This window comes from Punica granatum, chromosome 1 (assembly GCF_007655135.1).
Source record: "Punica granatum isolate Tunisia-2019 chromosome 1, ASM765513v2, whole genome shotgun sequence".
NCBI classification, from domain to species: domain Eukaryota; kingdom Viridiplantae; phylum Streptophyta; class Magnoliopsida; order Myrtales; family Lythraceae; genus Punica; species Punica granatum.
In genome coordinates, this window is record NC_045127.1 from 8,850,757 (window position 1) to 8,864,078 (window position 13,322).

Here is a 13,322-nt window from a genome sequence, read left to right on the forward strand (position 1 = left end):
ACACTGAAGAATTTCAATCTCTCTGTCTGTCTCTCTCAGCTTCACATGAGAGGATGTGGAAGGGAAGAAGGGAAGAAAGGGCTAAGTCAAAAGGCCAAAGATGCAAAAATTTTCCTGTGCAGAAGTTCAAAACTGGGACCCCACCACTCAAAAGGCCAATCCTCGCATGTATATATAGACATGGTGATGCGGCAGAGGTAGCGGCAAATCGGTATCTGGATAAAAATAAGTTATAATGACTCTATCTTAAAGGAAACGGCCTCCGGAGCAAAACTCACGGTTTTGCCTTGATTTTCGATATTTAAGGCAAATTCCATTGTTTAGGGCCTCAAACGGGTATTTTATAGTTATTTGGGTGTTTTTGTAATTTTAGAATAGTTTATTTCTTTTCATGCAATTTAGGTTTTCTTAATCCCTATTTAACCTTTATAAGCCCTAGGGTTGAAACGGTTAATTCGGATTTATCAATAAAGTTGTGGAGCTATCGTGCTCTTTGTCCAATCTCGGAGTCGATTCGAGTTTGATGCCTATTTCTGGTATTCGTAGAATCAACATGTGATAGAAGGTCGTAGTTCCGGTATTCGTGCGCGAATCAACAGGTCTGTGATAGGTTACTCGTGTGTACGCTGCGTCACATGGAGTCCCTCTCATATGTATCATTTCAAGATACCAACACAGACAACACAGCCATAATCAAGAGATCTGCTAAGAAGAATAGAATCCCAGTAGACCTGATTGATCAAAAGAACAGAAACTAACGAGTAAACATCCATTTTGACACGCATTAAGGTTTCTCCCTATGCACACACGAAGTATTCACCTTAAATATCAGTTGCATGAAACCGATCAATCAAAAGCCTCTTAGTATCAATTCCCAAATGAAATTCTAAAAGCTTACTGCAGATGTAGGAATTTTAGTCAGACGAAATTAGCTGCAAAATACACAGCTAATGAACCATGCTTTCCGCTTATTGCAAATATCGGAATTCCAGTCGGAGGAGTTTATAGGCTTTACGCATATAATTAGGCACAGTCCACAATTATAGACTTGGGACTAGATTTCAGCCTCATTTGTACAGCGATGGAGCATCTCGACCACTTGGCTCATTGTGGGTCTGTCATCTTTGTCGTCAGCAACGCATTGAAGGGCCACTGCGACCAGAACCTCGACCTTCTTCACATCATATCCACCTTCTATGGAGTGATTGACTATCTCTTCGATCCTTGTCGCCGTTGGAACTTCTCCACTCATCTTTTGTTTCACCCAAGAAGTCAGCCCCCGGTTCTCTGTCTCGCATCCTGCACTGGTATCCAGCACACCTCCCCCTAGGCTCCGCCCTGTGACCATCTCTAGCAGTACAATCCCATAGCTGTACACATCAACCTTGGACGTGATTGATAGGTTGTAAACCCACTCCGGTGCCATGTAGCCCCGAGTGCCTCTAATCTTAGGGAAACTTGAATGTTTTACGTCCCCGCGGTTTAGAAGCTTGGAGAGCCCAAAGTCTGCCACTTTGGGTTGGTAATTCAAGTCCAAAAGTATGTTCTGAGGTTTCACGTCACAGTGCAAGACCCACTCCATGCACTCCTCATGTAAATAGGCAAGTCCCCTCGCCGCCCCGACTGCAACATCAAACCTCTTTCCCCAGTCTAGTGTGCCTCTGGAAAGGTTCTCAGCCAACGAGCCGTGCTCCATGTACTCATAGACTAGAAGGCGGTGCTTCCCCTCGGCACAGTAGCCCCATAGCTCAATCAGGTTCATGTGATTGAGCTTCCCAATTGTGCTCACCTCCGCGAGGAACTCGTCCTCTCTGTGAAGGCTCATCTCATTAAGCCGCTTCACCGCTGCAATCCGATCACCCGACAGGATTGCCCTGTAAACGCTCCCTACGGCCCCTCTTCCAATTTCTTCCCTGAAATTCCGTGTAGCCTTTCTAAGCTCGGCATATGTGTACCTTCTGAATCTCATAGCAGCAAGATGATACCCCTGCCTGGCTTCACCTTTCATTTTCCGTGTCCCGGTTACAAAACATAGCACAAGCAGTACCCCTAGGGCCTCAAATCCAGCAATCACCACTGCCAAAATCAGCAGAATCGTCAGCAGCAACTCACTCTTATGGCTTCTGGAATATACTCTCTGTAGCTCAACATCCTTCGGACTGAGTGAGCAATTTAAGGTGGAAGATTCCTGCTGGATTTGGTCAGAGGACAGTATGGCTTTGGGCAACCTGAAATAGATGGTCCCATGACCAGCGGCCGAGACACATCCGCTGAATAGCAACACCTTGGGGTAACAATAATGCTGGCCCCTGTCCACTTCAAATCTGTACTGAAACCCTTTGCAGTTGCACAACTCCAAACATTTCTTTTTGCATTGATTCAAGGTGTAATTCAAGTAGAAGCCCTTATTGTAGCCATAGATATCCAGGTGTGGAAAACCGATGAATTCACTGGTCTCAGGATCAGGTAACTTGCAGAAGCTCTCGAACTTTGACTTGCATCCCTGAGACCAATCGCTAAGGTTCTTCCTCTCATATCCTAGGGCACAAGAGCAGCTCCTTCCAGAACTTGGGTTATACCGGCATATGGCATTGGGCCCACAAATCCCATGGACCTGGCAGGGTGTGTCGATTGCCTGCCATGAGACAGCCCACTCACCATTCCTCGACAGGCTGTACAGGCGGACATTTCCATCGGGGTCCAACGTCAGCCTTCTTGGAATTTTCTCTCCATAATCAGAAGCCAAAAATTTCCAATCGTCGGATGAGGTGAAGTTGCCAAGAGAGTCTAGCAACGCAACCCGACTATCATTGTATGTAGTCCTCCCAGAATCCCAAGGGAGTAGGGCAGGATGGGGCCAGTATACGCTTGTGATCTCGGGGCCGTTGTAGAGAAGCCGGAGGATGTTATCATTGTCAAAATATAATTTGTAGTAGCCTGAGAAGATATTTCCACCGGCTCTGGACGAGACAAGCTCGGTAAACCGGGTGAACTTCTGTTCAGGGAGAAGCGTATTGGTTGGGTGATCAAAGCTCTGCCACATGACTGTATCATCTCTTGGCCCAGGGCCAGAGCTACGAAGTATGAGGTTTCCGGAGTCGAGAAGCTGCAACCCAACATAGGTGGCTGATGAATATGAGGCTATGTCCGTGGACTAGACAACCCTGTGGCCGGCATCAGTCAAGAAAAGGTTTCCATGCTTGTCGAGGATGAGCTTTGAGTGTTTGCCGTTGACTGGTTCGTCTCGATTTGCCATCCAAACGATGCAGTCAAGCATGCAGGATCGGTTACTGAACCATACAGCAAATGAGTACGCATTACGGCCAACTGGGTGAAACCCAGCGAAGAAGGTACCATTTGGGGAACTCAGGATGTCATCCGGATCGTCAACAGAGAGGGCGGAGCCTCTCCTGAGAAAGCTGTCCCGGTGAACTGAAGATGATGAGGTTAACGAAAAAGAGATCGCGAGGAAGAGGAGAACTGGCATGAACAATGAAGATGAGAAGAAGGAAAATATTGGGTTTCTCATTGCCTTTGAATTATTGGGGCTTGCAGGCTGTGAATTGAAATGCTACAGCCTTCAAAGCATTGATGCTTTTATATCTCCATTTCACCCCTGTGACCAATCAACTAGAAAATGACATTGCATGAAAGATTATCTGGTGTGTTAGCATCGCGAGCACATGTTATATGCCATGTTATTGGCTGAGTTTCGTCATTTACACGCTAATTGTCATGCATCGCGCAATACCCCGGACATTATTTCTTCATTATATTTTCGCTTAATTAAGAGATAAATCTATTAGAAATTCACAATGTGTCTATTTAGTTGGTGCTCATTTCATCATGTCAACCATTCCTTACGTGGACGACGGCTCCATGCCCCGCAAATCCGAGGAAAAAGGAGCTAAGGAACTCTTCATGAAAGGAACCGTAGATGAATTATCAAATCTCCATCTTGATATTTCGCATTCATGTAAATAAAGAAAGATGAGATCAGATGTGGAGGAAAGGGCACTGTCAAAATCAATAGACCAAACTAGTGTGTAAGTTGACCAGATTGGAAGACTGTATTAAGAACAGTTACTTTGACTTAGTATATGTCGATAAATCAACTTTTTGTGATGCAAGCCTCATCTCACTATAACGGCATGTAGGATGACAAATAGGAAATTGAAATTAAGTACATCATCATGTCAGTTGATCAATCTTTTCGCTTCGGGCTAATCCTGGATTACCTTGAAACACTATATAAACCGATTGTTGCCTTCTTTCTCTTACTTTCCTTCTGGCTGGTGTTGCCAATGTGAAGAAGGTTAGTTGTTCCTTGAATTAGCAAACGCAACATCATGTTATTAAATAAATTTCATATATATTTAAAAAAAGGATAAAAGAATTTATTGAATTCTTTATATATGCTATATGAATATTTATCTAGCCGTATAGATACATGCTAGATTTCTTAAATTCTTTATAATATGAATAATTAGTGAGCTGCATGGATACTTATCAGTTGTTTGTTGAGTTATGGAGCTTGAAGTACTGTGATTCCAGATCGAGAGTGGCGATCCAACTAGCCCATGTTTTGTTCGGCCCATTGGTGATGTAATTAGGGTTTATTTCCTTTATAAGTAGCAGCTTATATCTCTTGTAACCTTAACTCAAAATAATAGAATACCTGGCTTGGCGGCGCCCCCAGACGTAGTCAGAATTTCTGACAAATTGGGCAATCAATTTCGTGTGTCCTTTCTGCTTTTCGTTCATATTGTCTTCCACTATCGTATATCAGTCGCAACATTGTTCCCTTGAAATATTAAAAATAATTATCAAATATTGAAAATTGATTCTGATTCCATATGTGGTGAACCAAATAGAAACAAATGTCATGGAATTCTGATTCCTTATCAAACCAAAGAACAAGGAAAATTTGTCATTCTGTTTCCAATTTCATTCCATTCCATCTCATTTCGTTACATTAACTGCATCATGCCATAACCTTTACTATTGATAAATAGGAAGAATAAATTTCGTACTTTGACCTTGGGCTCGTATACTAATATCTGTTATTGTAGCTAGCAACATGATATGACATGGAAGCTAGAAGTGGGGCTGGAAGGTTTTGCTACACGCGACTCTTTATTATGTGGGTCTATCTAGCACGGTTAAACCTGGTCTTTGAATTAAGTATGTTCTGCATTTATATCGAAGAAACTATATATGTGGTACTCGTGGAAACTTCAAACTAATGCGCATGCAGTTTCAGCAATGCTCGGACCTGTGAAGAGAGGTTGCACCCAAATTATTGACCTAAACCCGTCGTATTCACCTTTTAGACTATCGATGGTATGAAACTGATCAATCCTAAGTCCTTCTAGTGGGCGCAGATCCGTGAATTATGCAAGTGCACGTACGAAAAACCTGATTTGACGAAAAAGTTTTAATGTCAAGAAAACACATTATTTTTCAACTTCTAATATTCAATCATGGATCGATGAGAGTTTTATATATATATATATATATATATATATAATTAAGACACCCGTATATGCAATTAATGATCCCAATTAATGATGGTCAGGAGTTCGAGGCCCTGCCAATTCCATCCTCAGTATTTACCATTTCCATTTCCTTGTAGACTTCAGTATTACTAATGATCCGCAATTACAAGTACAGTTACAGGACCTTCCTAGCGTTCTTTTACTTACTCTATCTAAAAGCAGTGCCTCCGTCGTCAACCACCAATAGGTTATCATCTCATATATCGATTGGTCTCTGCAAATTCTATGGTAATAATATCGTATATTGATTAGTTAATATCTTCTCTCTTTTTCCTTTCTTCTCTTGTGTGCAGCAGTGCGCAGATCCTCCAGCAAATATAGTTGATGATGATCTTTCCAACAAATTGGAGGATGAGCTTAGGATACAGCCTGACCACTGACGCTTGATGGCATATAGAGGGCAGGTCAAATTATTGCCCGTAATCGTAAGGATCTTATTTCTAGTAAAAATGGCAAATATATTTTGCCAATGTAGTGTCTGTCTAGTAATGATATGTGTACGTAACGTTACTGTCATTTGTTTCAATGTTGGCCTTGGAATTATTGGTACTTGCAGGTTGTGAATTGACAACTCAACTAGAAATCGGCATTGCATTAAAAAGATCATTTTGGGGGTGCAGTTAATAAATATATAGTCAGTCAAAGCATAGGGTCAATGTCTTTCCTTTTTGTGTGAGGTCGTGTATAATTATCGACATAATGTATGCCATGTGGCTGGCTTAGTTACGTTATTTACACGTCAATTGGTGTACGTCGCGCAATACCTCGAACAGTATTCTCCGTCATGCTTTCCTTACATAAATCTGCATGGAATTCACATTAAGTCTGTGTAGTTGGGTGCTCCTTTCATGGATGCCGAAGTCAATCACGCAGCAATTAGATTTTGGTTGTTTTCTAGGAGCCCGGATAGCTCGACCAGTGTCAGCTGATCAAGTGCATCCAATAGATGGCGACTACATGACCAATCGGGTGTATAGCTTGATGCCCAATTTGCAGCTCCTAACAATGTTGTCCGCGTCAACCGATGCATGCTTGTACAATGTCACTGACGCTATAATACCCCGACTCGGGAGTTCTTGGCACAAGGGAAATCTTACCGTTTTTTCGCTAATCGGGCAGTTCCACGCCCCTTAAATCCGAGGGCGAAGGAAGCTAAGGAGCCGTTCACTGAAAACCTTCACTTGGAACAAATAATACATATTAGGTGATCAGTGTGGATTTTGATTAAAACATGTTAGTTTTCAGATAAATAATTAAATCTACACATTTTGTGAATTATATCTGATTCAATAAAGCGAAATAAACTTGACTTGAAGGGAAAGGGCAGTGTCGAAATATCACTCTCAAAGAAAATATTAGCCATGACGAAACGGAGCTTGAAATTAACGTATGTACTGTCGCTAATTGACCTTTTGGCTTTGATATCTAACACTGGATATCACCTCTGAAATGCTATGTGATTATGGTAGTTGCATTAAGTTTGACTTTATTTTCTCTTTTTCATTGTTGTGTTCACTTTACTTTTTTCTTCATGGAGTCGGCTGTTGTGATGAAGAAAGGTCTATTATTGTGACAGAAGAGTGGGATTGAGAAGAACTTTATAGCATCGTACGCACCACAACCTTTTCTATTGATAGAAAAAATAAATGTCACTTTTGCCTAATATACTAAAAAATAGAGACTAATTAATACGGCAGAAGATGTGGCAAATCAGTATCTCGAGAAAAATAAGTTATGACGACCCTGTCTCGAGGGAAACGGCCTCCGGATCAAGGCTGTGAAAAGACGAGATTTAGGCCGAATTCTACCGTTTGGGGCCTCAAACAGGCATTTTTATGTTATTTAGACGTTTTTACAATTTTAGGAAAAGTTTATGTCTTTTGTGTAATTTAGGCGTTTTAAATCCTATTTAAGCACTGTAAAACCCTAGGGTTAAAGTGGTTGTCTTTTGATCAGCGAATAAAAATTAGAGCTTTCGTGCTCTTTGCCCAATCTCGGATTCAATTCGAGTTTGATGCTTATTTCTTGGTATACGTAGAATCAACATGTGATAGAAGGTCGTAGTTCCGGTATTCGTGCGCGAATCAACAGGTCTGTGATAAGTTACTCGCGTGTACGCTGCGTCAGTTTGTATCAAGGCCTACGGTTTGATCTGGAACAACCATGCCACCCAGGAGAAGGGATCGTGTGGACGATGTTCTTGAGCGTGACAACCTGCGACATCTAGAACAGAGGATGGAGCAAATCGTGAATCAAATGATGGATCGTATGATGGAGCAGCTAACACAGAGGATAGCTGCACTTATGGGGAACTAGAATCGGGAAAACCCTAACCCGAACCCGAACTCGAACCCTAACCCTAACCCTAATCCTGAGCAAGAGGAATCTGGCGAGGAGTCAGAGGGAGAGAATTATTCTGTCGAGTATGATTCCTATTCTGAAGAGGACGTCAATATATTTATCGAAGAGGGTCCGTCTGACGATGCATTTTTTTTAGCGGGAGGCGATGGAGAGCCTGAGGTCGACGAGGATGTTGAGGGATATGACAAGGGTTATGACGAGAACTGGAATTCAATGAATTTGAGGGAAATGATGTGGGTGTCTTTGCTCCTGCGAAGTATGATGAGGATGACAAGAAGGTTGATGCGGTCTGGGAGGCCATCGACAAGAGGATGGACTCGCAAGGAAAATATAGGAGGGAGGCGAGGCTGAAGCAGGAAATTGAGAAGTACCATGCCTCGAATCAACAAATGAGGATGATGATGTCAGATGTCTCTATCAAGCTAATCACTACGACAGAGTATTTAGAGTCAGAATTTTTTTTCAACCATCTGTTCTGGAGCATGGGCTAACATTGATTTCCGGTCAAGTATGGAAGATGTGTATGTTTGTGTGGATAATTTTATCTCTAGACTTCTAGGGCGAATTCAAGGGCGAATTCTCTCCACCCAAGGAAGAATGATGCGGCATAAGACGTGGCAAATCGGTATATCGAGAAAAATAAGTTATGACGACCCTGTCTCGAGGGAAACAACCTCCGAAGCAAAACTCACAGCCATAGGCTGTGAAAAGACGAGATTTAGGTCGAATTCCATCGTTTGGGGCCTCAAACGGGTATTTTTATGTTATTTGGGCGTTTTTACAATTTTATAAAAAGTTTATGTCTTCTGTATAATTTAGGCGTTTTAAATCCTATTTAAGCACTGTAAAACCCCAGGGTTAAAGTGGTTGTCTTTTGATCAGTGAATAAAAATTAGAGCTTTCGTACTCTTTACCCAATCTCGGATTCAATTCGAGTTTGATGCCTATTTCCTGGTATTTGTAGAATCAACAGGTGATAGAAGGTCGTAGTTCCGGTATTCATGCGCGAATCAACGGTTCTGTGATAAGTTACTCGCATGTACGCTGCGTCACTAATAGAGTTATCAAAAAAATCTATTAGATTGTGTTTGTTTAGACTTAATATTAAGTGTTGAAAATTTAAATGCTTAAATTTTAAGCACTCAATGAAATGTGTGCTTAATATATTAAGTCAAAATTGTTTGGGAAAGCAAATTCTGAAAATTTGAGGATTGAATTAACATGTCAGCCTTATATTTTCTTTCTTTTTCACTTTTTTCCCCTACCTTTAATTCTTTTACAATTTTTGAAAATTAAAAAAGTTTGAGCCAGAGGTCGTCGAAGCGGTGAGGGCTCCAACGCTGGCCCCCACCACCACAGATGAGGTCGTCGGCCAGCATGGAGGTCATTGACAACCTTGTCTGCGGCGGTGGGGTCGGCTTTGGAGCCCCTACCGCCCGATCTCTAGATTGAAGAAGTTCAGAAAGGGAAAAAAAAAAAAGCCCAGACGAAGTCACCGACGACATCAATAGGACGATTCTGGTCGGGATTGGGATCACCACCGCCCCTTCCTTCAATCGAGTTTTGCACCCCTCTGTGCCCCCCCTCTCTCTCTCTCTAACATTATGCCCAAAATTTGGGAAATGAGACCAAATTGTAAAATCAAAAAAGTTCAGGGGCACCACTGCAAATAAGGCAAAAGTAGCTATTGGTGATTCAACACTTTTTTTTTCCTTTACTCATTAAATTAAATCAATTTTCATATTGTATTATCAAGCAAGTTTAACTCAATTAAGTGTTGAATGATTAAATCGAACACTTCATTTGAGTTATCAAACACAACCTTTATCTTTCCTTTATAGTAAATAACATGTCAAGACGTGACGTAGGTCGGTATTTGCTGTTTCACATGACTCTATTGACGTGGATCTAGCATGGTCAACCCCTAGTCTTCTGACACAACGAAACTAAAGAACAATTATAATCTATTGATTCGCGCACGAATACCAGAAAACAATCTTCTATAACTTGTTCATACCAATTGCAAAAAAGCCCAAATTACATAAAATTGTCACGTCTTCTGCCGCATCATCTTCCAAGTATCTTCCTCATTCATAGAAAGGAAACATTGTGGTCCTCCTCAAGGGTAATCCAACAGTCCCTAGTGAGTGGGCACGCTTCTCTTTGGAAGAGCCGAGAGGGAGAGTTAGAGAGAAGAGCTTAAATGTATATTGTAAATTCTTGACCGTTTGTCAATTTTTGTTTTCTTTTCTATATAACAGGGGGGCCAACCATTGAGAGGATTGCCTATATTGTGTACGTACTGGATGATCTTCAAATGTCCGATTGATTTTACATGTTTCCCCTCGATCACGAAAAGTTATTTATTGCAATCTATGTTGATATGATCCTTTTTTCGGTAGGATCATATCAACATCACGATTTTACCAACTACCCATATAAAACATATATAATAATGGAGGAGAAAGCGGACAAAGGATAAACGACTGCATGCATTTTATACAAACCAATATTGGGAGTTTGTACTATACGAACGACGTGTTTAATCCATGCAATACAGGAGAGTCAATCTCTAACATCTCCAGAATTTTCTTCAATATACATATTTATAGATTTCATTTATTATTTATTAAATTGAAAATTTTACATACATGTACACACGTATATATGTACCGTTTAATTTGATTTTGTCACATCCTAATATCCCTTATCATTATCAATTTTAATGCAATTAATAATTTATTAATGTGTACTTATTTGCAAGATAAGCTTTAATTTAGCTTTCCATGTGTTAAATTCTCCTTCACCCTTGCCTTTCCACAAGTCCATCTCAATTCCATACATTCCACCGCCATTCTTCTTCAATACCACACAGCCAAATCAAAATCAATTTCATCCTTTCACCGCCATTCTTCTTCAATATAAATTTGGTGCTTATTCAATTCTCGGCCATTTCATTCAATTTTAAGTTGAATGGTTTGAGAGAAAATCCGAGAGCAAGTGAGAAATTTTAGAAAAATACTGAACAATCGGTTTCTGTATTTTGATGTTCGGGGAACTTGTCAAGGTGAGTAACATATTCTTAAACTAGTACTTTTATTATCATTATGTCGGTATTTTTAAAACTGCACTGTCATGGCTATGTCAATGTTGCGGATCATACATGTATTTTTATATAATCGATTATGATATTTGGAAATGAGAAGTGAGGTATTGAGTTGTGTATATGAGATTGATGGGAGTCGGTGAGTCTTGTGGCGCCCTGAGCCAGTCATAAGCCGAGCAGTAGAAAAGGATTGCTTGGAGCAGAGAGGCTGCCAGTGTGGAGCCGCCACTGTGGTCGGAAGCTGGAAAGGGGCACATGAACGATCTGAGTTCTGAAAGTCTTGACGATATTTTTATGATATTGTTGAACTCGTACTATGATCCGGCTAGTTTAGATTGTGGTTATTCACTGAGCGTCAAGCTCACCCCCCAAATATATTCTCAGTGTTTTACAGGTTAAAAATGGCGGTGGATCGTGAACTTTTATCGGGAATTTTACTCGTCCAATCGAATTTGTAATTCTCTAAATATTTCTAATTTGTATGAAAATTCATGTGTAATTATCGATTTTTATCGTAGTAAAATTTTTGGATTTTACAAATAAAAGATGAAATCTATAAATATGTATATTGAAGAAAATTTTCGGGATGTTACACAATCACAATTCAGGAATTAAAAAGTTACAAGTTGCGGCCGGTAATTAATAATAAAAGAAGGGAAAAGAGAGAGAAAAAAAAAAAGGCTCCAGGAAGAGAGAGAGAGAGTGAAACAATGGGTCATCAACGACTAGATTTGCTTTTTGTGGGCCGAAGGTTTGAATATATTTGCCAACTAAACTACCGCGCCACCTCACCCATCGAGGCATGGAAGCCTTCGCAAAAAACTGCTGGGGCCTCAAGAAGTTCTCCTGCAGCCAATGTACTTTCACAGCCAAAGGGGTTAATGCCATCCTCAATAACTGCGGATCACTAGAAGAACTATCAGTTAAGAGGCTTCGTGGCCTCACTGATGAGACCATTTTCGATCTGATAGGTCCCGGCGTGGTGGGTGATTCACTGAGGACAATATTCTTGAAGGAGCTTTACAACGGACCAAGCTACTCCCCTTTGATCATCAGCTCAAAGAACCTGAGGACTCTGAGGCTCATGAAGTGCTCGGGCGACTGGGACAGGATGCTGCAGACGATAACAGAGCGGGTGCCCGGCATGGTTGGGATCCATCTGGAGAGGATTCGGGTGAGCAATCTCGGCCTAAATGCCATTTTCAGTTGTCCGAGTTTAGAGATATTCCTCGTGAAGATGCCGTACTGCACAAATCTAGGGCTTGCTTCAGTTGCCGAACATTGCAGGCTACTGAGGAAACTTAGTATTGATGGATGCAGGGCAAACAGCACTGGTGATAAAGGCTTACTCTCTGTAGCTACTTACTGCCATAACTTGCAAGAACTTGTTCTTGTCAGAGTGAATGCTACAAGCTTGAGTTTAGGTTCAATAGCTTCGAATTGCCCAAATTTAATGCGATTAGCGCTCTGTGGTGCCAAGACAGCGGGCGATGCTGAGATTGCGTGCATTGCTGCAAAATGTACTGCCTTAAAGAAGCTCTGCATTAGGAGCTGCCTGATCACGGATCAGGGAGTAGAAGCAGTAGCTAGTGGGTGCCCTTGTAACGCAGCAAAATTAATTGCAATATGTTGATTCGCGCACGAATATCATAAAATAATCTTGTATAACCTATTGATTCTACGAATACCAGAAAATAGACATTCAACTCAAATCAGATCCGAGAATTGGGCGAAAGAGCACGGTAATTCCAAAACTTTATTAAAAAAAACATCAATTGTCTTAACCCTAGGGTTTACAACGCTTAAATAGGAATTAAAACGCCTAAATTACACGAAAAACATAAACTTTTTCTAAAATTGCAAAACCGCTCAAATAACATAAAAATGCCAGTTTGAAGCTCTAAACAATGAAATTCGGTCTAAATCTCGTATTTTCACGGCTATAGGCCGTGAGTTGTGCTCTCGAGGCCGTTTCCCTAGAAACAGGGTTGTCGGAACCTGTTTTTCTCGAGATACCGATTTGCCACTTCTTCTGCCGCATCACCTTGTTTGGTGAAAGTGAAGATAAAGAGGTGTAAATCAGTGACTCGCAGGGCAGTAGGTTGGTTGAGAGCTGGTTGAGAGCCCGGCAGGAATCACTCACTTTGGATATGGATACAGTCGGTGATCAAGAACTAGGGGATCTGACTGGTGTTGGTGACTGGTGACGATGCAATGCGAGAAGATGTAATTCGGCAACTGCATTTGCATCAATAATGCATTTGAGTCGAGTTTAGGGATGCTGACTTCTGGTATGG

The 13,322-nt window shown here is 41.2% G+C and overlaps 2 protein-coding genes across 2 annotated transcripts; one reads left to right on the forward strand and one right to left on the reverse strand.

The window, feature by feature from the left end:
* Positions 1 to 903: 903 nt before the first annotated feature.
* On the reverse strand, positions 904 to 3,533 carry LOC116199204 (putative receptor protein kinase ZmPK1). Its single transcript, XM_031529492.1, has one exon. The coding sequence runs from the start codon at positions 3,041 to 3,043 to the stop codon at positions 1,055 to 1,057; it is 1,989 nt and encodes a 662-aa protein (XP_031385352.1). The 5' UTR covers positions 3,044 to 3,533; the 3' UTR covers positions 904 to 1,054.
* Positions 3,534 to 11,806: 8,273 nt separating this feature from the next.
* On the forward strand, positions 11,807 to 12,659 carry LOC116202836 (F-box protein At1g47056-like; the record flags this gene model as incomplete). Its single annotated transcript, XM_031534465.1, has 1 exon — positions 11,807 to 12,659. A coding segment is annotated over one exon (852 nt), but the record flags the coding sequence as incomplete, so codon positions are not given.
* Positions 12,660 to 13,322: the final 663 nt, after the last annotated feature.